This window comes from Gopherus flavomarginatus, chromosome 9, assembly GCF_025201925.1.
Source record: "Gopherus flavomarginatus isolate rGopFla2 chromosome 9, rGopFla2.mat.asm, whole genome shotgun sequence".
Lineage (NCBI taxonomy): Eukaryota > Metazoa > Chordata > Testudines > Testudinidae > Gopherus > Gopherus flavomarginatus.
Genome location: NC_066625.1, coordinates 78,932,382 through 78,953,745, shown reverse-complemented (window position 1 = coordinate 78,953,745; position 21,364 = coordinate 78,932,382). Strand labels below are relative to the sequence as shown.

General features: G+C 43.1%; 1 protein-coding gene across 2 annotated transcripts in view; it reads left to right on the top strand.

Annotated features, from left to right (window-relative positions):
* The window catches only part of AGBL1 (AGBL carboxypeptidase 1), a 385,324-nt gene extending 364,243 nt beyond the window's left edge, over positions 1–21,081 (top strand). Inside the window, exon 23 of one of the 2 annotated variants that reach the window (XM_050967394.1) lies at positions 19,799–21,081. In XM_050967394.1, coding sequence (XP_050823351.1) covers positions 19,799–20,105 — 307 coding nt within the window. In that variant the 3' untranslated portion in view covers positions 20,106–21,081. The remainder of the gene's footprint in view (positions 1–19,798) is intronic. The other variant, XM_050967395.1, reaches the window with a different exon arrangement.
* Positions 21,082–21,364: the final 283 nt, after the last annotated feature.

The window sequence follows — 21,364 nt, the reverse complement described above, 5'->3', positions numbered from 1 at the left end:
TGTATGTACACTCACAGTCCCTTTCAACAGGACATACAGCAGGAGACATTCAAGCTTTAGAAATAGACTTTAACCCTGAGTACTTGTGCCCTCACAGAGTTCCTCAGAGTTCATCTCTTCCCAGCAAGACAGACAAATTAATTGATGACTGTGGAACAAGACATGGCTAAAACGCAATGGAAAGGTTCGGATCCAAAATCCCTGGCTAAGCAATTGTGCTGTGTGACCGAGAGACTGCAGGAATAGTCAGCTGCTATGGAGAGATATAGTAAAGTGCTGTAGAGGGCTGTAGTCCATTACACAGTGTGGATATACAGACAGAATTAAAGAGATAGGTACTGTGAGTATACATAGAAAGGTACTTTGAACAGACAAATACAGTGGATAGATGTTGCAGAGAGAAAGATACTGTTAGATAGACTGTGGAAAGATGGATAAGGCAACGGATAATACTGTGGCTTGGTAAATAGAGGTAGATACTGTTGATAAATAAACCCTATGAATAAATATTAGTGATATATATTTCAGATAGCCTGCCAGTTATGAGTATTAGGCGCACACTTCTAAGAAGCTGCACAGTGCCTCATCCAAAATAAAAGTCATGAAGCAGCCAATAGGCTTTATCAGATCATGCAGTTAAACATTTAAGAGATGTTAGTAACTGCAGCAAAATCATCAAGTTATCGCTTTAGTCCTGATGGATGCGTCATTGGTGGCATAGCAGGGAGCTACATACATGAAGCCTGGCAGAAAATTTATCATAAGGAGCCTGTTAGCATGCACAACTTTAACAGTACGTAAGGGACGTCAGAGCCACTCTGTTACAAAGTAAATTATCTCCAGGTTCATTGGGAATTGAAGCCAAACTGGAAAAGTTAACTGAAAATTGAATTTTAAGATCCCTAAGTTAGAAACAGAAAACAGGCAAAGTCTGAACTTAAAATAGGGTGAGGAGGTGAATGCCAGTGAAACATTTCCAAGTCACTTCATCCAATGCTACCTACCTGGTTCTGAATTTAGAAGTCCTCTACCCCCAGCTCCTGCTATGACTTCACTAGCACCTGGCAGTGGAAGGGATTCAATTGCGTTCATTAGTGACTATCAATGGCCGCAGGAGAAATGCAGAATATTGAACTCAGGTCTTGGGTGCACAAAGCCTTTTAGTTCTTCTTTAAAACACACCAGGCCAAATTGTGTTCACAGTTCCATGAGTGCTTTGTCCCACTGTTTCTGGAATGTGCACATATATGCTTTGTGCATACTGCCCAAATTGACTTGGGACTGTTCTGAGTATGCTCCACCTGAGTGCCTGGGCTGATGTTCCGACCTATCTCATAGTGCTGCTGGAGGCCAGGGCATCTTCTGTTCACTGACACCATGCCTGTACTTATCACTTTTCTGGCATTTCTTCAGCTTTACCATGTTGCCAGCTTGTTCCTGTTTGCTGGACTGTGGCATTCACTTCATGGGCTCCTCTCTGTGGCTATTGTTCAGCTCTGCGGTATCCCTGCTGACTGTAGTAGGCTTCATGCACTGGTTACCCTTTTTCCACAGTAACATTTCCACCAGCTGCTTTGGCAGCATTGCTGTCACCTGCGCACCTCAGAACTCCTCCCCTCACTGGCTACACACCCTCATTTCAGGGGAGCTGGTCACAGGGACATTGTGCTCTGTGTAATTGTCATAAACAGATAGCTAAGGGTTAATGTTCTTTTACCTGTAAAGGGGTAACACCAGTAACCTAAGACACCTGACCAGAGGACCAATCAGGAAACAAGACTTTTTCAGATCTGGGTGGAGGGAAGTTTGTATGTAAGTTCTTTGTTCTTGTCTTGGGTCTGTACCCTCTCGGCTATGAGAGTGATTTTTCTATCTCCAGCTTTCTAATCTTCTGTTTCCAAGTTGTAAGTACAAAGATAGTAAGACAATAAGGTTTATATTGTTTTCTTTTGTATTTACATGTGTATAGTTGCTGGAATGTGTTAAATTGTATTCTTTTTGGATAAGGCTGTTTATTCATTTTTCTTTTAAGCAATTGACCCTGTATTTGTCACCTTAATACAGAGAGACCATTTTTATGTCCTTTTCTTTCTTTTTTTTATAAAGCCTTCTTTTTAAGACCTGTTGGAGTTTTTTCTTTAGTGGGGACTCCAGGGAATTGAGCCTGCAGCTCACCAGGGAATTGGTGGGAGGAAGAAGTCAGGGGGGGAAATCTCTTTGTGTTAGATTTACTAACCTGACTTTGCATACCCTCTGGGTGAGGGGGGAAGTACTTGTGTTTCCAGGACTGGAAACAGGGAGGGTGGAGTCCCTCTGTTTAGATTCACGGAGCTTGCTTCTGTATATCTCTCCAGGAACCCAGGGAGGGAACACCCGGAGGGGGGGAAGGGAAATGGTTTATTCCCCTTTGTTGTGAGACTCAAGGAATCTGAGTCTGGGGGTCCCCCAGGGAAGGTTTTGGGGAGACCACAGTGCGCCAGGAACTGTATAGATTCCTGGCTGGTGGCAGCTTTACCAGGTCCAAGCTGGTAACTAAGCTTGGAGGTTTTCATGCTAACACTCATATTTTGGACGCTAAGGTCCAGTTCTGGGAAAAATGTTATGACAGTAATGTGTGCACTTATTGCTTTGTGGCGAGGGGGACATTCCTTCTAAGGCCCCTGATGGGTTTGCTCTGTGACAGTCCTGCACCCCTTCCTGAGCAGAGCCTGCCAATCATTTTGAACCACATAGAGTCTGTAACATGCACCGAAGTCCATTTGGCAGATGCAGAGATGGGCTACTCAATTCATTCCATTTGTGACCTGAACAGGCTTGGAACACAGGTCTCCAGAGATGAAAGGAGAAGTGAATTAACCTCAGTGCATCTCCTACAGCAAACACCCTTGGCATAATTATTTCTTCAAAGCAATCTCTAACCACAAGCAGTTCAATTTTCCCTCTTCCTGTAACCGGCAGTATATTAACTGTATGTTTTATAAATCATTCTACCTGTTCCCTATGAAGTCTCATAGAAACAAATGTACACACTATTCTCTTCGCTCACTAGCAATGTTGCCTTCAGGGCCCAGTACCTGTTTGTGGGGAGAAAGAGAGACTTTATATATACATGGCTTTAAACACCAAATTAAATGTGAAATTAACACTGAACTGTTCAGTCTCTTTCCAGTAATGATGCTTAATGTAGTGGTGAGAGAATCAAGTGCTTTGCATGGTAGATGCCAATTGCGTCCCTTTCAGGAGGCATGAAGTCTCCCAAGGATGATTGGGCACCACATGCAGGGAAAGTAATAAAATCCTGTCAGGTTAGGTCAGAAGGGCTTGGTGGCAGGGGAGGGTTTAAGCAGCAACTTTTTATCTACATGGTTGCAACTTGTAATAATAAGGGCTTGTTATCAGTGGACCATTTCCAGTACAGTGAATATATCAAAAGTCATAATCTCCAGCAGAGGAAATGGATAGGTTTGAGTTTTAAGAGCAGTCCCCATCGCAGAAGAGCCTCGATTGTATGAAGTGAAACGTTATCTGTTTCCTGACTATGGGGAACAGCATGGGAGAAGGGCAATCCAGACTTCTGAGGGATGTGGAGCTTGGAAACTGTGAGGGAAGAGGCCACATGGAAAACTTTCATTTTACTCAGGAAGTATCTTTTCCTCTTCCTTGGTTGTCTCTCTGAGGATCTCAGGGAATGGAAGAAGGCAGTGCTCTCTAGTGTTTCGAGCAGACAGCTGGAATCAGTAGGTTTGTGTTATGTGCTCCTGGCTCCAGTTCTGCCATGTCATGTGCCCTTAGAAAAGTCTTTTGGCTTCTCTGTGCCTTAGTGGATTCACTTTCCCTGTGTGAAATGGGGATAATACTCCTGTATTTTGCAGTGGTGTTGGGATACTTAATTAATGGGGTTGATTCTCTGGACCAGTGGGAGGAAGACAGTTACATGGGAAGTTCATACACACACCATGGGAGGGTAGGCAGCAGTACCACTGCTGTCCTCTTCTTTGAGAGCCATTCCTAAGGGCATGAGTGAGGCTTCATAGAAGGGCTGCCTGAGAGATGCATTGAACAAGTTTCTGTCATGTGCCCTGGCGGCTCTCCAGCCATCTGTGGTCTTTCTCTGTACTGCACTAGTAAAGCAGCTCCAGTTGCAGATTACCAGCAAAGCAAGATGCTTTGCATCATTGTTACCCTTCTCCAGGCAGTTTCCATGAGTGGAATCCAGGCAGTGAATCAAACCTAATATCTGTAAACTGCCTAGAGATCCTGGCATGAAAGACACCAATGATATGTGCTGCTACTGCTGATGATGATGCAGCAACACTCCTCATTCATTGTCCGATCAAGGGATATCCTCAGAGTTCATAGTAAGGGTGTTAGTACATGTGTCCTTGCCAAATTCCAACTCAGGTAATTACATTCTGCCTCCATTAAATTCCCCTGAACAGTTTCATTTGGATATGGAAACCGTCCCTTCCTGTCCTAAAATGTCATGACCTGTTGCAACAACTTTTAAAGAGCTGCCGCATCCTACCATAGAGGTAGTTGCAGATTCATTGGTGGGTGGATCCTCAATTGGTGTAAATCAATGTGGCTCTATTAACTTTAGTAGAGCATTGCCAATTTGATACCAGCTCAGGATCTGTTCCTCAGGCTGTAAAACACTTTGGAATCCTTCAGGCTGCAAGGGCTTTCTGTACAATAAATAGATTATTATTATTTTATTATATATGCAGGTCCTTTGGGGAATCCAGAAGGCATTTGCTGGTAGTGGGCTATAAGAGTCCTGCTAACACTGCCCAGTAATATCATCTTTGATTCCTTGCAGGATAAAATATCATCCTTCCTGTCCCTTATGTGTGTACAACACTTCATATATATTAAGTGTGTTACCTTTTTCATCTAGACTGATATCTGGTCTGATCTGATCTTAGTGGATTTTGCTAGCCTTCTGCTGGAGAGATGTATGGAGTTTTCAAACAAAGTTTAAGGCTTAAGGTAACATCTGAAATATAGATTTTAGAAATCACCTTGGCAGTGTTTCTTGACAGGCTGCTTTTGGAGCTAAGCTGATTATCCATCTTGCCTCAGAGATGCTTTTCTCCGTGATACAGAACTGCCTGTATCACGTATCACTAAATCTGACACAGTTTATCTGCAGGTTGACCATGCAGAAAAGGGGCAAGTCTGGCACAGGCTTGGCAAACCAAATGCACTGTGATTCTGCTGCTCCAAATCTGTATTGCTGTTCCCCACCGCTACCAGAACAAACCCAGAACTGGCCTTCTCCCTCAGCAACAGCCATAGCTTTCCAGACGCTTCATGCTACAGCTGCAGGTGATGCTAGCTCATGTGGCACCAAGACAGAACTGACACAACAAAAAGAATCCCAAGAAAAAAACACATACCGATGATTTTATACTGAAAAGAAACAGACCCTGGGCTTCATCCCAGTGCCTGGAGTGCCACAGCTCTTCTTTGTACTGATTGCGAGGAATGGGTATAATCTATCCAAAAGATATCTCTTCTGTAAGCGGGTGCATAAGTTCTAGCGTTTATATTTGCATTCCAACTATTTGTGTTTGTATTTATGATTTTCCTGGGGCTTGCCAATGCCTAGGGGAACAGAATAATTCACTATCTGCTCCCCTCCTAGTGTTTCAGCTCCTCGATGACAGAAACCACCGCGAGAAGAGCAGATGTCACTTTATTTGGGTGCCATAAAAGGCTCCCTGGAGCACAGGAAAGAAATGAAGACCTAGGAAAACATAAATATAAAAGCAAATGCCAAGAAATTCAGGTTTCTCCAAACAAGGAAATATTTGGGTTCCAGTGGCACTGGAATGCACAACTCCTAACTCTTTCTAACACCTAAATGGATTTCTAGCTTTGATACCATGGGACATTTACAGACAGGCCAGTTAGAGAGTTCAAAATCACAGGGCAAGCTGGCCACAGAGACTGGCAACACGTTACACTTTTGGGCCATCTCCAATTGTTTGTCAAAACTGAAGGGGTTTTCCATGGCTGAATATTCTCCCCCTCACTTTACTGCAGCCAGATGTTTTCATCACTGTTGAGGATTACAGTATTTCCCTTTGAAATACAGCCTGAGGGAGGCTGAGCCGCTGTCCCTACTGTTTATACCAGTTGAACTCCTGGGTGCCATCACTTCTCAAGCTTCCATCCTACATTCCTGTCTCTGGTGAACTCATGAAAATTAACCAGTTTCTCTAATGGAGCTGGACATTTCCAAATTTCTGTACTAAAATCTTCCTTTGCTGGTGGGAGATTTTGTCCTCAGTCAGACCAGACTGAGGCAATCCAGGGTTTTAGCCACACTATGGCACAGCCTTCCTGCCCCCAGCTCGACTCCCATACCACAGCCCTGCAATCTATGTGGAGTGGTAGTGGCAGCTCCCCTTTCCTCTCCCACGGCATAAGGAGGCCTGGGGGCCTTCTTAACCCACCAGGAATTGGCACCATCTCATAAGGAGCAGCAAGATTGACATCAGAAATTGTTTTTCCCCAGAGAGGCAGAACTGGAAGCATGCAGGGGCCACACACACTCACCTCTGTTGGAGTGGTCTTGGCAAGGTTCTCCAGAACAGTGGGTCTTGGGGTTACCACCTCTCCAAGATGCATGGGGCAGATCACCCCCTCAAAGCTGTTGTGTCAGACTGTCTGCAAACTCAAGCAGATGACACTGCATTGGTTGTGCTCAGTCACATTTTCAAGGTTTTCTGTGCAATTATGAGAGCTATAATTTTTTTTAATAAAAAGGAAAGTGCAATCACATGACTCTTGGAGCTGGAGCCCTAGCCATGGGCCTTTAGGGCCTATGCCTCACTCTATTCCTGTCTTCAATCCCATTTGTGAATATATATACATTAGTCTTATCCTTACAGTAGCACCTAGAGGCCCCTTCCTAGATTGAGGTCCCATTGTGCCATGTGCTGTATACACACCTAGGAAGGGCCTGTCGCTGCCCTAAAGAATTTACAGTCTAAAAAGACAAGCCGGTCTAAGCGTAGAATAAAATAAGTATCATTCCCATGGTAATGGATAACTGAGGCCCAAACAGATAACCTCAGCTGACTGGGGTACAGCCAGGAACTGAACCACCATTTCTTGAATGCCAATTTAGTACAAGACTAATCTTTCTTCTTGATGCATAAATAGACACCCCTTTCCACCTCAATACTTCCTTAGCAAGACCAGACCTGTCAGCACCCATGTCTCTAAATCAGAGGGTGACATTATACGTCCAGGGTGGTTCTTCATGGAATGATTGTTTCGTTGCTACACAAGCTGTGCTTTAATTAGTTCCATCTATCCAAGTACATAGGCCAGTTTGATTAAATGAATACTTTTCAAATTCTCTGTCAGTTTGTGTTGCCGCTGCATTAACTCAGAATTTCCTTTCATTTGTGATTGTGCTAACATTCTGTTAGCATTTTTAGTAAGTGTTTAGTAAGCCATTTTTATAGCAAGAGTTAATGGCATAATGTAATTGGGATTTTAAGTTATGACTGATAAAACCCCAATAAAGTGAAAATTCAAGAATAGTGTTTGTAAAATATACATTGAAATTACCCCATCTTCTTTTTCAGTAATTGTCTCTGTTGGGAACTGATGGACACTAAAATTCTCTCCCACATGCTGGAAACTTATTCCCAGCAATGCAGAATTTCCATTCTGTATATAATCCAAGGAAAGCATTTTTTTAACAGTGATAAGAAATTATATCTACTCAAAAAAAGCCATAATTTACTTCACAGTAAATACAGAAAATCTGAAAAAACAATCTCTAAAGCCAGAAAGCAGAAATGTCATTTTTTTATTCACAGTAGCAGCAAATGCAAGAATTAGGAGATATAATATACAGATTATTAATAAATAGCAATGCCATCTTCAGTGGATGCTTTACCATTTGCCATTGATTTCTTTATGATGTAGTGCCATCTCCACAGACTTGCAGCAACATAGTTTGCTTTTCTCTTTCCTCTTCCTAATGGGAGACATTCACCTCTATACAGGGGAGCTATGCACTATGTAAATTCCACTTAAGCGTCATTGGAAAACTAAAGTAGGATGTAGGTGGAACTTTACCCATGTGCTAACCTTCTACACAGGGGTGATTTTCACCCATTGTGATCAATGACAGGCAAACATCAGACAGTATGGAGAAGCTTAAGTGTAGAGGCATGCAAAAAACTGTACACAAAAATAAGGTTAAGCAACTTTTTTTGTTTGGTTAAAGTTTTGGACAAAAAAAATAAATCAGGTTGAATCACTTTTGGGATCCATTGAGATTATGAGTGAAGGTTCAGGTTTTGTTTGGTTTAGATTTGGTTGATATCTTGAGAGAATATTTAGGGTCTGGTCATGGGCAGAAGTTTCATCCTGATCCCATTTTTAATTAAAAATATTTGCATCCTTGAAAATTAAATATTTGCATCCTTAATTCTAAAGTTATCTTCGATTGCAGAGACCTTGTTTTCATCACAAATCTGACCACCTTCTGCTCCCAGTGCAAGGCATATTCTTCTGATCCTGTGTTCATTATATATATACATATATGTGTGTGTGTATGTATATATATATACACACACACATGCACACATCACTCCATTGTACATACTTCTTACCCATAGGAGACGATGAGAGAACAAAACATGTTAGATATTAGTCATGTTGTTTCATACGTTGTTGGGTGGTGCTCAGACACTACAATTATGAGCACAGTATAAGAATCTATATAGGACAGAATAAAATAGAAGTTCTTCTGGGGCAACATTTCTGGCAGCTTTGTTGTGGATTCATCCTGAGAACTCCAAGGCAATATAAGGCCTTTTTAAGAGGAAATATGGTTATCACAGAAAAGACTCTCTCACAAAGAGAAATCAGTATCCATAGAGCTGCTTTTCTCACTTTCAGGAGCTGATTTTGAAAGGGACCTCAAAGCAGCCTCCCATTTGTTCTGCACCTGCAATTCAAGTATTTGTAGTGCAAATATTTGTAGGTACAATGGATGTAATTTAGTCATTTGCCTTAGTTGCTCGTGCAATCAGGTAGTGAGACATCTGCATGGCATCAGTTTCACCTGCACATATTTGCATGTGAAGTTATTCACTCCTGCAAAACTTGGGGCACAAAATAGAGATGCAGCTTCTAAAATTCAGTCCATCAGGCCTTGTCTACACTGCACACTTTTGTTGGCAAAGGGCAGCTTTTGGCAGCAAAACAGTGGAGGTGTACACACTGCAATGCCACTTTTGGCCACTAAACAAAACCACCTCGATGAGAGGCATTAACGCTTTTTGTGGCAAAGTTAAAACAACAAAGCATCAGTGTAGATGCTGCCATTTGTTATATTGCCAGAACTGCCTTCCCTCAGTATCCCACAATACCCGCCGTGACTGCTCTGCTCATTGTTTTGAACTGGGTTGCCCTGCAGGCATGCACCCGTCCCTTTTCAAGGTTCCCTGAAATTCTGACAGCTGAGCATGCTGCTCTGCTCTGGGAACAGAGTATTCTTGCTCTCTCCCACACTATGAACACAGAGGCAGGCAGGCAGGAGCCAGTGTGTGTGTGAGCGAGACCACTGTGCTGTCATGGAGGGAGGTGGGGGCTGATGTTGGGGATGTCCCCCCTCCCCCTGCCTCAGGACTGGTTGCTTTTGGTGGCTGTCTGAGCTTAGAGACAGCATGCCGACACACTTACTCTCTCCCAATACACACACTGTCTCTGTCTCCCCACCACACACACACTCAGTCCCTGTCACACACTCTCCCCCTTTCCCTCGCACACGTCAGTTGAAAAGGAGCTGCCAATCTAATAGGATGCCCATGGAAAGGTGGGATTGAGAAACCTGCATTGCTTGACAGTATACCTGCCCCATGAGGCATTACAAACCCTTCCCAAAACACCCTGCAGCCAATGGCACGGTGGGATAGCTACTCACAGTGCACTGCTCTCTGTGTCAATGCAAGAGCTGCTAGTGTGGATGCACTCTGTCGACACAAGGAGCAGAATGTGGACATGCAGCAGTGGTTTAATTAAAACTCTTTAATTGAAGTGGCATAACTTTTGGAGACAAACATCCGCAGTATAGACATAGCCTAAATGTCTTGGCCACCCTAAATCTCGTAGCTTTCAAAACCCCAAAAGCCTTTAAGCCATTCAGAGATCTATGGGTTCAGTGTGTGGAATTTTGAAATTAAATCTATGGGGCCAAATCCTCAGTGAGGGCGATGACAATGAAGTCACATGGATTTGCACCAGCTGAGGCTCTCTAGCCTAGAACAGCCTGAATGACTTTCGTTCTTTATTCTAGAAAGCAGGGAAATGTAGCATCAAAGCCAAAATCCTTAAACTTCCTTTATTTCCCCCTCACACACTCTGCCCGTGATTCAATTACTAAAAGCACCCATCAGCAATTATGAGAAATCTAATTATCTTACTGTCCCAGTCGGGATGACTACTATGTGATATCAAGAACATAATCATCATTTTTTAACAGAATCTGTTCTGGAACTAGACATTTTAACAAAGTGGCTGATACAAGCTCCAAAGCATATTTTCCAAAGCCCTAGCATTATTCAATGCCTTCATGGTTTCCAATATTTTTTAATAAATACATTCAACTCAGATGGGTAGTTGACGGCTCGTGTTTTTGCAAGCAGTTCAGTCCATACAAATTGGAAATGGCATTGACTCCGGAAGCACAGCCTCAGAAAGCACTACATCTGGGGGTGAAATCACAGCACTGTACATTTCTGATTGGCTGAAGCCAGGCTATGACATCCCCCTTGTCTACCCTCCATCCCCCAGATGCTTTCTTTAGTGATGATTTTTACTGAATGTTACAAGTTTGTGATGAGCCAGAGTCTGATGATACAGACTTCACTAGAGCTAATCATGGAGTTAAGGGACTATTCAAAATCTGGCCCAGTGGCAGCAGAATGGGTAAATTAAGCTTTTGTTGGTACCTCCCCAGCAGAGTTTGGGTATTCAAATGGTTTAGGCTGCTCATTCTGCAGACTGGGCCAGCTCCTCAGCTGCTATAAACTGGCATAGCTGCATTAACTTAAATATCTAGATTAGCACAATGTCGTCTGAAAGAGACTAACTCCATTGCACCCTGGCAACTGAGATCCATGCTGGAATCAGAACTCCAGTTCGGCTTTCAGCTGCCATACTGATGGTGGTGCTGTTGCTATCACTCCGAGTGCACATTGCCAGACTGACAAAAGTTTGCCATCAGGTCCTCTGTGTTTCAAAGCTAACTCGCCCAACCTAGCTGTCCTGAAGTGGGAAGAGGATATCAAAGAATGATGTCAGAGCAAAGCATAAGTTCACATCACTACGATGAGCAATACATGATTCCCATAGATGCTCTGGTGTAGTCTTTCAGGTGTTTGTGCTGAAATGTAATGGGAGTAAAAAAGAGAGAGTACGGAGAAGAAAAAAAGAAAGAAAATGAGTTAGCTGTGGGGATCAGTACCAAGCCTCTTGGTTCTTTGTTCAGCGGCTGACTTGCATCTGTTCAAGTCGGTTTGTTTTATTAATGCTTGCTAGCCTAGAGCTAAGGGAGCGATGTTAAAGATTCAACGTTAGCACAACACTGACATATAGATTTGTTTTCCATGAGAGAGAAATTAACAGTCACGCGTAAGATTGAACCCAGAGCCCTTGGCTTTTCTGTCCGCCCAGTTTAAGGATTGGCTCAGAGGTGGAGAATGATACATGTGGATTTATTGGTCTGTCCGATCAGCTTAGAACAGGGTGGAGAGCTTTGGCATGCAGGAAGGTTGGTTAACATCAAGCCAGTGGCCTTCATGTGGATGAATAATTCTTCTCTCCCTCCTCCCCAAACCTGTCCTTCAGAGAAGAGTTGCTGTAACCTTGGTGGCAACCTGCTGATTTAGGGACCGGAGAGCTTCCCTCCTGTGCACACGTACCAGTTAACCATCGCCGTGCTGGGAGTCGCCTTGCTGCTGCAATTCATTCTTTTAGTGTTGATCATTTCTCTTGGAAATGTGTATAGGGAGGAGAATCTCCCCTTCAAAGCACTAATGGGCTATTCCTCTTTGTAAAGAGATCTGCACACTGGGCACCTACCACCTATCTCCCTGTTCAAAGCTTTAAGACCATGGGTATGGCAACATATTGGGTTACAACTAGGATAGGTTAATAGGATAGAAAAGGGTAGGAAAACTACACACACCTTCAACCCTCTCCCTGCCAAACAACATCAACAAATCTCCCGACTTCTGACTATGCACTATTTCTTTATATTCATAAAAATGCACTTAACTTTTTTTTCTTACACATTTTTGCTTCTGCACCTGAACTTCCTGGGTCTAGCCAGAGCAGGAACTGGAAGCACTGAAAGGTCATAATTAAGGCTTCTCTGGTGCAATATCCAGCTGATCAGAAATAGCAAGTCCTGGAAAAACCCATGGAAAAAGCTATCATTGGGAGACTTCATTTCTATATTTGCAGACCCAGTGGCTTAGAGAAACACCAGAATTGTCAGGCACCTGTCCTCTGAACCTTGGAAGGGACTATCCATTATTCCCTTAACAACTCACTTCCCTCTCCCCTCCATTGCTTCCAAATCTGAATTATCTATACTCAGGGAGCGAGAAGGGAGAATTTTATATAGATTTGAACATTTGCTTTTCTTTAATGATTTAGGTGGGTGTTGCAATCCCACTGTGACTTTCCTGGATTGTCAAGTAGTGTAATAAATACATTAGCAAAATAATAAATTCATTATTCTTTAAACACTCCCAGTATCCTTGTCTATTTCCCTTCCTGTCCAGAATGTAGCTGTAATCCCACTTCAAGGGGCTTCTAATGGCGTTGTAATAAACAAGAGTGTTGCTCGAGTCACTGGAACCTCTGAGTTGGAATGGCAGCCTGAATTTATATATATCTTTGGGCGGGGGGAGGACTTTATTTAATATTATATACAATTTAAAAATAGTCACCCCCTGAAGTCTTTTTTCTCACCCTTCAATATTTCCTGCCCCACTCACCAGTATACCTGTTATCTTCTTTGTCAACTGATTTTGGTCTGGCCGGTCTCTCTCATTCCTGGTTTGAATTTTTATCCCAATTCATCATCATTCTCCTCACCATTTTGACTTTCAAGGCTATTTAACATCCCAACAGGGATGTAATGAGATTTGCAGACACTACTTTCCTGCTGTACCAATGACAGCGACCGGCTAAGAACCCACTCATAAGAAAGATGGAAACGGCCCATTTTTAGAAGACTATCACAAGTGTTTACAGGTAAGAATAAAATGCTTCCCAAGCCCTAATTAACATTAGGGGACAGTGTAGGCTAGGAGTCTGCATGCTGTCCCTGTATTGATAGTGTCCCCAGTCTGAACAGTCTCCCCTCCCCTCCAAACGATGAAGCCTCACATGCTCCACACTGATCTAACCAGTGCACCAAGCATCCATTTTTAATCTTGCCAAATCAATTACAAACATTACAGGCTGCAATTACCATGGGAACTCCTGAAAAACTAATTAGTACAAGTCCTAACGATGAATTACACCTTTCCTTTGGCTTTCTGCAGCAGGAAATCTGTGCTCTGAAAGAGCCCACGCATTGCTTAGCCACAGCAAATAGAATCTTGAGGCAGCTCTGAATTATGTTCCCAGGCCACAGCGTGCTTATCACAGGATGGGCCGCAGTGGGCTGAAAGCCAGGGCACCTGGCTTGCCCAGGGCTCAGCTCAGCATTTTAAGTAGGTGTTGTAAGATGTAAAAAGTCCTGGACAAGTGTCCCACTGGAATGGAGATTCAATGGGAACCGGCAGAGTTCTATCATTGTCATCTAAACCATGGCAATAAAGCAGGCTAACAAGATGGGTCTCTGTGCTGGAGACAGCTTGTATTGCTGTCTAGCTGACACTCTCATTCAGTGCTGTGAGGATTTAAACAGTCCTCCTTGGACATAGAGATGGATCAGTTTGACCCAGATCCATGGGGAACCAGGGAAATTAAAGGGAAGGAATGAGGTGATCTTAAAAATGAATTCCATTGCTGAAGCTGAAGATGAGACCATTAGTCAAATCCCAAAAGGTAGAGTTGATTCAGTAACTATCAAGGTCTAATTCTGGCATTGTATTTCTTTCAGGAGTGTATGTTCTTTAATTAAAGACTCTGTTGGATGCAAGTGTGTCTGCTTACACCCTAACAGAAACTCCATGAAAATGTTAAGAGCTGAAGTCTGCTCTTGGATGGCCACGCTCAAGTCTGAAGAATAATTATATTAGATTTAGGTTAAATGTATGTATGACATATATTGTGTCATGGATGTGCTTGTCTCCTTACAGAGAAGATAATGGCCTTGTCCCTGCCATGAGGAGCTTGCAGTATAGGTCAGGACTGGAACAAACGACAACAGAGGGAAGGCTTGAGGGAATGCAGGAGGATGAGGGCAAAGGCAGTGTGACCACGGAGAGGCTATTGCATGCATCTTGAGGCATGCAAAGATGTATTTGTTGTCACTTCCCCACGGGGAACCATTAATGTAATTATCATCAGTAACGAACCCTACTCTTCCTCCTAGTCTCCATTCTTGGTCATGGTTGTTAGCCATCATGGTCCAGCTCATGCTTCTTTGAAGGTAGTAGAAAAACTTCTGCTACCTTCAAAGGCTACTTTTGACTCATTAGAGTAATTCCTCTGAAAGTCCTGTCAGACTCAAGGTCAGGGAGCAAACCTAAATGAAAATCACCAAATGAGTAAAAGGGACATCTGCAAGGAGCCAGTTCTCTCCAGCAGTAGACAATAATATATGTTTTGCTTTTAATCCAGTCAGTTAAAATAGGGATGACTGGGTGACCTGCCAGAAAAGTAAAATGTGACTGCAACATCCCTAGAAATGCCCTGGGGAGCTCTCTTTTCCCCTTCTGCCTGCATGTATACATGCAGGTAAAGAGTAATTGTTTGCAGAGCCGATAGATCAGCTGTCACTTCCTTGTACAATGTGTGGCTGTATTTCATCAACAAGAATGAGAAGTCATATTTTCTTTTGTGGGATTTGGCAGGACAATTGACTTCTGAGGTTTGGTGCCCAGCTGCGATGTAACGAGGGCGGCAGCTTAAAATGAAGGGTGGGAGGCAACTGAAAGAAACAATCCCGAGTAAAATCGAAAAGCCAGAGAATGTTGACTTGAAGGGAAACGATGGCCTTCACCTCCTCTGTGTTAAATCATTGAACGTGCAGAATTCTTTCATGCAACACAAAGCTCCCTTTTCACAGAAAATAAACAAATACGCACGCACACAAAAGCAGAGCTAATTAAGATCAAGCCATATCTCAATAAATATGCAAATTAAAAATCAAAACAAAGAAATTCTATTTATCACATCATAAAGTTGCAAATTGCTGTCGAGGTTCCTGTAGGCTGCAGTAGATGAGGTGACAGGGCTATAGGTTTTAAATTAGTAGGCCAGCTCACACGTGCATATGTTTTCATTGTAATAGCTGGTGGCTCGCCCTCTGTAGCTACATCACCCCCTTGCTTCCTCTGTACCATGTCAGCATTCAGTGCTATTAATAAACTATATTTGCCTTTGAGTTCCCTAATGTAATATCATCAGCTTTCCCTTTTGTTTACCTTCTATAACATAAAATCATTATTCTTTAGTGAATCTGTCTCTCATCTCTTGCTTTTTCCAGCCCTTAAAAAATATGGGATAGGAAAAAAAAACAGTTCTCTGTGCACTAATATACATGCTGCCAGGGTTGTTCATTACCATGTCTCACGATTTGCATTCTCTCCTGAGGGAACAGGGCTGTGTGATAGGGAGAGCAGGTACATCCTAATCATTTTTGCCCCTTCGTTAGTGGGATTGTAACCTGCTTCCCAGCAGGCTACATGTTGCCATCTTTTCGAAGAACCTCTATTCTGCTTGTTTGAACTGATCCATTTGTATTGCTTTGTTAGTGGTATAAGACACCTACCATAGGTGGTGAATTACTTGGATGGAAAATTATGCATAGCAGAGAGATGTAAGGGGAATTGGCTCATTTGGGGGCATTAGAACATAAGAATGGTCGTACTGGGTCGGACCAAAGGTGCATCCAGCCCAGTATCCTGTCTACCGACAGTGGCCAACGCCAGGTGCCCCAGAAGGAGTGAACTTAACAGGTAATGATCAAGTGATCTCTCTCCTGCCATCCATCTTCACCCTCTGACAATCAGAGGCTAGGGATACCATTCTTACCCATCCTGGCTAATAGCCATTAATGGACTTAACCTCCATGAATTTATCCAGTTCTCTTTTAAACCCTGTTGTAGTCCTAGCCTTCACAACCTCCTCGGCAAGGTGTTCTAGTAGCTGGCAATGTGACAAAGAGCTTTTCAGCTCCTATGTGATTATCGCTTGTGTTGGTAGTGATCAGATGTTGGTACCATCTAACTGCTATTTGTTAGTGAATTGAGCTGGTGGTAACAGTCTATTTCCTTGTGAACATGTGCACAAATCACCATAGCTGTTACCAGAGGTAGTGCTAGTTGTTTGTTGGCCAGCAAAGAAGCCAAGGACTGAATGACCCACAGAGACAGAACACTTCTCAGACCCTCGGAGATGGACTATCCAAGTCTAGGTTGGAATATATCAGTGGTGGAAGCGTAGGGAAGCTATCACTGCCGCTGTCTTTGCTGTAGTTACTCTGTGGCTAGAGAAGGGGAAATTCAGTCTCCAGGGCTGTCAGTTTGTCTCCTTTCACCTGCACTAAAATTCCCAGGAAATAAAAGCAGGAAGATGTACATTCTGAAGTACCCAGAACCTGCTGTTATCCTTAGGCACTGCTATTTGGTTACCAACCTGCAGCAACTGCACTAATCTGAGAAAAATTACTTCAAATCAGTACTTATGTAATTGATTGAGAATTTGGTCCACTGTCTCCAAGCTCCATTTCCTTTCTAACAAGTCACCATGCCCTTATGCACTCATTCTCAGCTGATCTGTGCAACTGGTAGTACCTTCAAGTACCTGACTGACTGGGAAGGACCTACCCATAACAGCATGGAACACCACTCAGAAACAGTAGCTGGTGCAGAATTCAGAAGCATGCCCACTCGATTGCTTGGGCTGCAAGGAGCATATGATACCAATTATCCCAAAGCTGCACTTTACATTTGTTCCTGGGAGCAAATCAAATCATTGGCATACTTCTCTAAGGCCTTGGGTGCATTGGTTTGATGTGATAGACTGCCTGGCTACTCATATAGGGCCTGATGAAGCATGCGGCAGTCTATGAGAACCTTTCCATTGATGTAAATGGACTTTGGAACAGTCCTGTCTTGCTGCTGCCATTGATAAGTCTCCAGATGGGAACACCTAGTGCTATTGTCAAGGCGTTATCAATGGTAGGCTATCAACTGTGGATCCTGCTTTTATTTTGATTCACCAGAACCTGGGTCTGTAGACTATGAGAACATGTTGTAAGGGCTGTCTCTTTCCTCAGGCTTTTGCCTGTTTGGGAGTGATTATGGCAAGGTCTGGGGTTTCAAACTGGGGCAACGATCTTCATTGTTAGTATTACTCTGCACGTTGTGTATACAGATAGTTGTACAGATCCCATAGCCTATATTGATGGGGGCTTTTATCAACTGAAAAAGTGCATACAAATAATAAGGTTACAGAGAAATAGGTCGCAGAATTGGTGAGGGAGGAGTTCTTGAATATACAGGTACTGCAGGTGAGTCTGGGTCTCTTCTCTAGAACACAGGTGATTGAGTCATTGTGGGGCAGCTAAGTTCCATCACTACATCATAAGTGACTGAATTCCAGTGTATCCAAGAAACTTATTGAAACTGGATAAAGAATATTCAGTCTTTTTTTCTTTTCTTTTTAAAAATTTCTTTATTTCTTTATTTTGACAATCACAAAGAAGCAGCAGCATAGTTTAAAAATGAAAGGGTCTGATTTCCCCGGAGTTTTACTCTTTTTTGAATACTGTCATGGTAGACTGAGTAATTTGTGCCATTCCTGTGTACTTCAAAAAAAAATCAAAGTCCTCTGGCCGTCCTCTGCACGGAAAGCTGAGATGATTTTTAAGTCGTATGTAACAATTGTTGTGGGTTTTTTTCCACATCACATGCACACTTTTATTTTTGAGCTCCTTCTGACCCAGATTTCAGGGAAGGTTGAAGGGAAGCCAGAAACTATAGAAGTGCATAATTTTTCATTTAGTTATTTTTAGGCTACACAGACCTATTAAGCTTGTGGAGAATCCCTATACAGTACAACCCTGAAGTGAGCGAAGTCAAAGATCAGCAGGGGAAGGAGTGGGCACTGCTAGATAGTGTTTGTTTCTGTTTGCAAAGCAGCCCATACACGATTAAGATCTGGAGGCTCAAAGTGAGGAAAATCATACATTTTTCTGGAGTGATGAGCAGTGAGAAAAGAGATCCATACACCCAACAGCAACCCTCTAAACCTTCAGCATGTTCTAAAACCTCAGATGCCGGAACTGATGAGACAGCTGAGAGCTGGAAAAGTATTGTGGTAACTGACATGCAAATGAGCAGAGCACACATTAAAGCTATGTATTGTCCATCTGCCAAGCCATTCATTGCTCCCAACCTGGGACAGATTAGAAGCATTGACCTAGTGTGGAAGATTGTTATTCCTTTCCCAATCCCCCAAAGCAATCCACTCTCCTACCCTGAGTCAGATCAAAACCAATGACCTAGAAGTAAATGACTGTGTCCCAGTTCCCCTGATTCATCCAGTCTCCTGACCTGGTCTGGCTTGAAACTGCTGACCTAGAGATGAAGGACTGTATCCTGTTTTCTAACCCCCACAAGCCAACCGGCCCCCTTTCCAGAACTAAGGCCAGATTGAATTCAATGGGAAAGGCTTTCTTTCCCCCCAGCCATCTGTCTAGTGGTTACAATTCATTCAGAAATATTTCATTCAAATATTTTAAATACAGAACATATGAAATGAGCTTTGTGAATTCAAGTGTACAAATAGAACAGTTGTGGCCATTCTTGAATGCAAATTGCTAAGTAAGCCTATGGGGATCTTCAGGGAGCCTCAGTTGGTGTGATACATACTTTCAGAGAGTCAGAAGATGTAAGTGACACCAGCTTAGACTGTCTGTGGATTCTGTTAGACTCATCTCTGAATTTGGCCCTGCCTCACAAAGACTGGTTGCAAAAAAAGATCTGTCCCTTTTGAAATGACGGAGCTTCAGATGCTGCAACCTTCTTTGTTCTTGGCATACCTGTGGTCAATGTCCCTGGAGCCTCTACTTTTTGCTTACTTCTCCTCTTCCACATAACACTCACCTTTGCACAGAGCACCATACAAGGATGTCACAGCACTTTAACCCAAATGGATTATTAGGTCTCACACAAAATATGGAAAGAACAGGATGGGGATGATGGTTAAACCAACAATCTCTTTGTAACCGGATACCGTCTCTTCTCCCCTGTGCCTTAAGAAAGTTTACTTAACCTTGTAAGCTCTTCAAGACAGACACTATGTTGTCTGTCTGCAAAGCACTGGGCATGTCTACAGTGCAGTATAAACAATAATAATAATAATGTGTCTGTCCCAAGAGGTACGTAAATATCATTCTCTTCATTTTACAGGTGGGAGAACAGAACAAAGAAGTGATATGGCTTGCCTGATGCCACACTGGCAAAGCCAGGAATAGAATGCAGGAGTACTGACTCCTAGCCTCATGCTCTGACCACTAGACAATACCACCTCACTTTGTTGACATTCTGTCTCTTTTATGAATCCTTGGCAGGAGCAGCAGCACCACCAGCCTGGAGATTGACGATGAACCTCCTTGTGGGGAAGATGTCGATTACAATACTGACAGCTGCTCTGACCAGGAAGGGGACTTCTCTGAGCTAGACGAAGAGATCCGGGAAATCTCCCTGAGAGCAGAAGGAGAGGTGGAAGAAGAGGGGGCCAGCGAGGGACAGACATGCAGCTCCAGCGTTCTTGGAGGGTTTTACATTTCCAGCCACCAAACAACCAAGAGCAAAGCTCTCCCGCTACCATCAACATCACTCGATGTGTTTGCTGAGTTTGAAAGCAGCCCTGCGTGAACAGAGCTTTGACTTACCAAGCAATAAGCAAATGGGTCACTGCTCCTCTTTACCCATTTGCCGGCTTCAGCTTTGTTCCCAGATGTGTTGCCCCAGTTCTGCATGGAAAACTGACTTTATGTTTATGGAAAATATATATAGAGAGAGGGAGTGGTGAGCAGTCACTTGTCCATATGGTGCAATGTGAAGATTTAGGGCATTCTTATACATCGTCTCCAGTGCAATCACTTTCTCTAATTTAGTTGTCTGTAGCTTCATGCAGATTGTCATGATGGTTGGTCTTTTGAGTGCCTAAGGTATGGGAGAAGACTCCTTCACTCCAATTTCTTCCCTTACTGTCATGACTTAGAAAATCTCAGAAAAAGATCTTTTTTGGAAGATTTTTGGCCAGAGTTGAGATATTTGTTTCATTTTATTGCTCCAAGTTTTTGCTGCATGTATCTGAATTCTGATTTTTGATAAAAGGATGGCTCACAAGAATGGACACAAAGGAAGTAAAACACGTCCCTTGTTCCGCACCGCTTCCCGCAGCCCCCATTGGCCTGGAATGGCGAACCATGGCTAGTAGGAGCCGCGATCGCCTGAACCTGTGGACCCGGCAGGTAAACAAATCGGCCTGGCCCGCCAAGGGCTTTCCCTACACAAGCAGCAGCCCCAGTTTGAGGACCACTCTATTATGGTAATGCCAAGGAGCCCTGGTGGTTGACCAGGATTGCATTGCGCTAGGTGCTGTACAAACACACCACACAAAGACAGTCCATGTCCCAGGGAGATTACAGTCAGACTCACTGTTAGAGTGGATCAGAAAATGAAAAGATGGTTTCCTAAAAGGAATCGTTTTCATTTTGAAGGGTTCAAACTTGACCCATTTTTTAATCAGATGGCTAGTGATACCAAAAAAATAAATGGTCATCAGGAAACAGAAAAAGTGTAACCATTTCATGAAAAACAAACAAAAAATTCCATTAAAAATGAATTCTGGCAAAATAAATTGTTCTCAAATTTGTGATCAGTTGTGCTCGCTCTGCGTGTCTTTGTATGCCTTATGCAGATGCCTAACCAATCTGGAGTCCTCAAGAAGGCCAGGGGATTCTGCCTGATGGCTAATTGGTGAGAAAATGGTAATAAGACCACAGATAGATGGACTGGAGACAGACCTTGTGTATTGCTGAGTTCCATCTCTGGCTCAACATGATCTCTTGCAGTCCCAAGAACAGGACATAGCTCAGTTCTCCTAGTATTGCCTGCAAAGTCAGAGG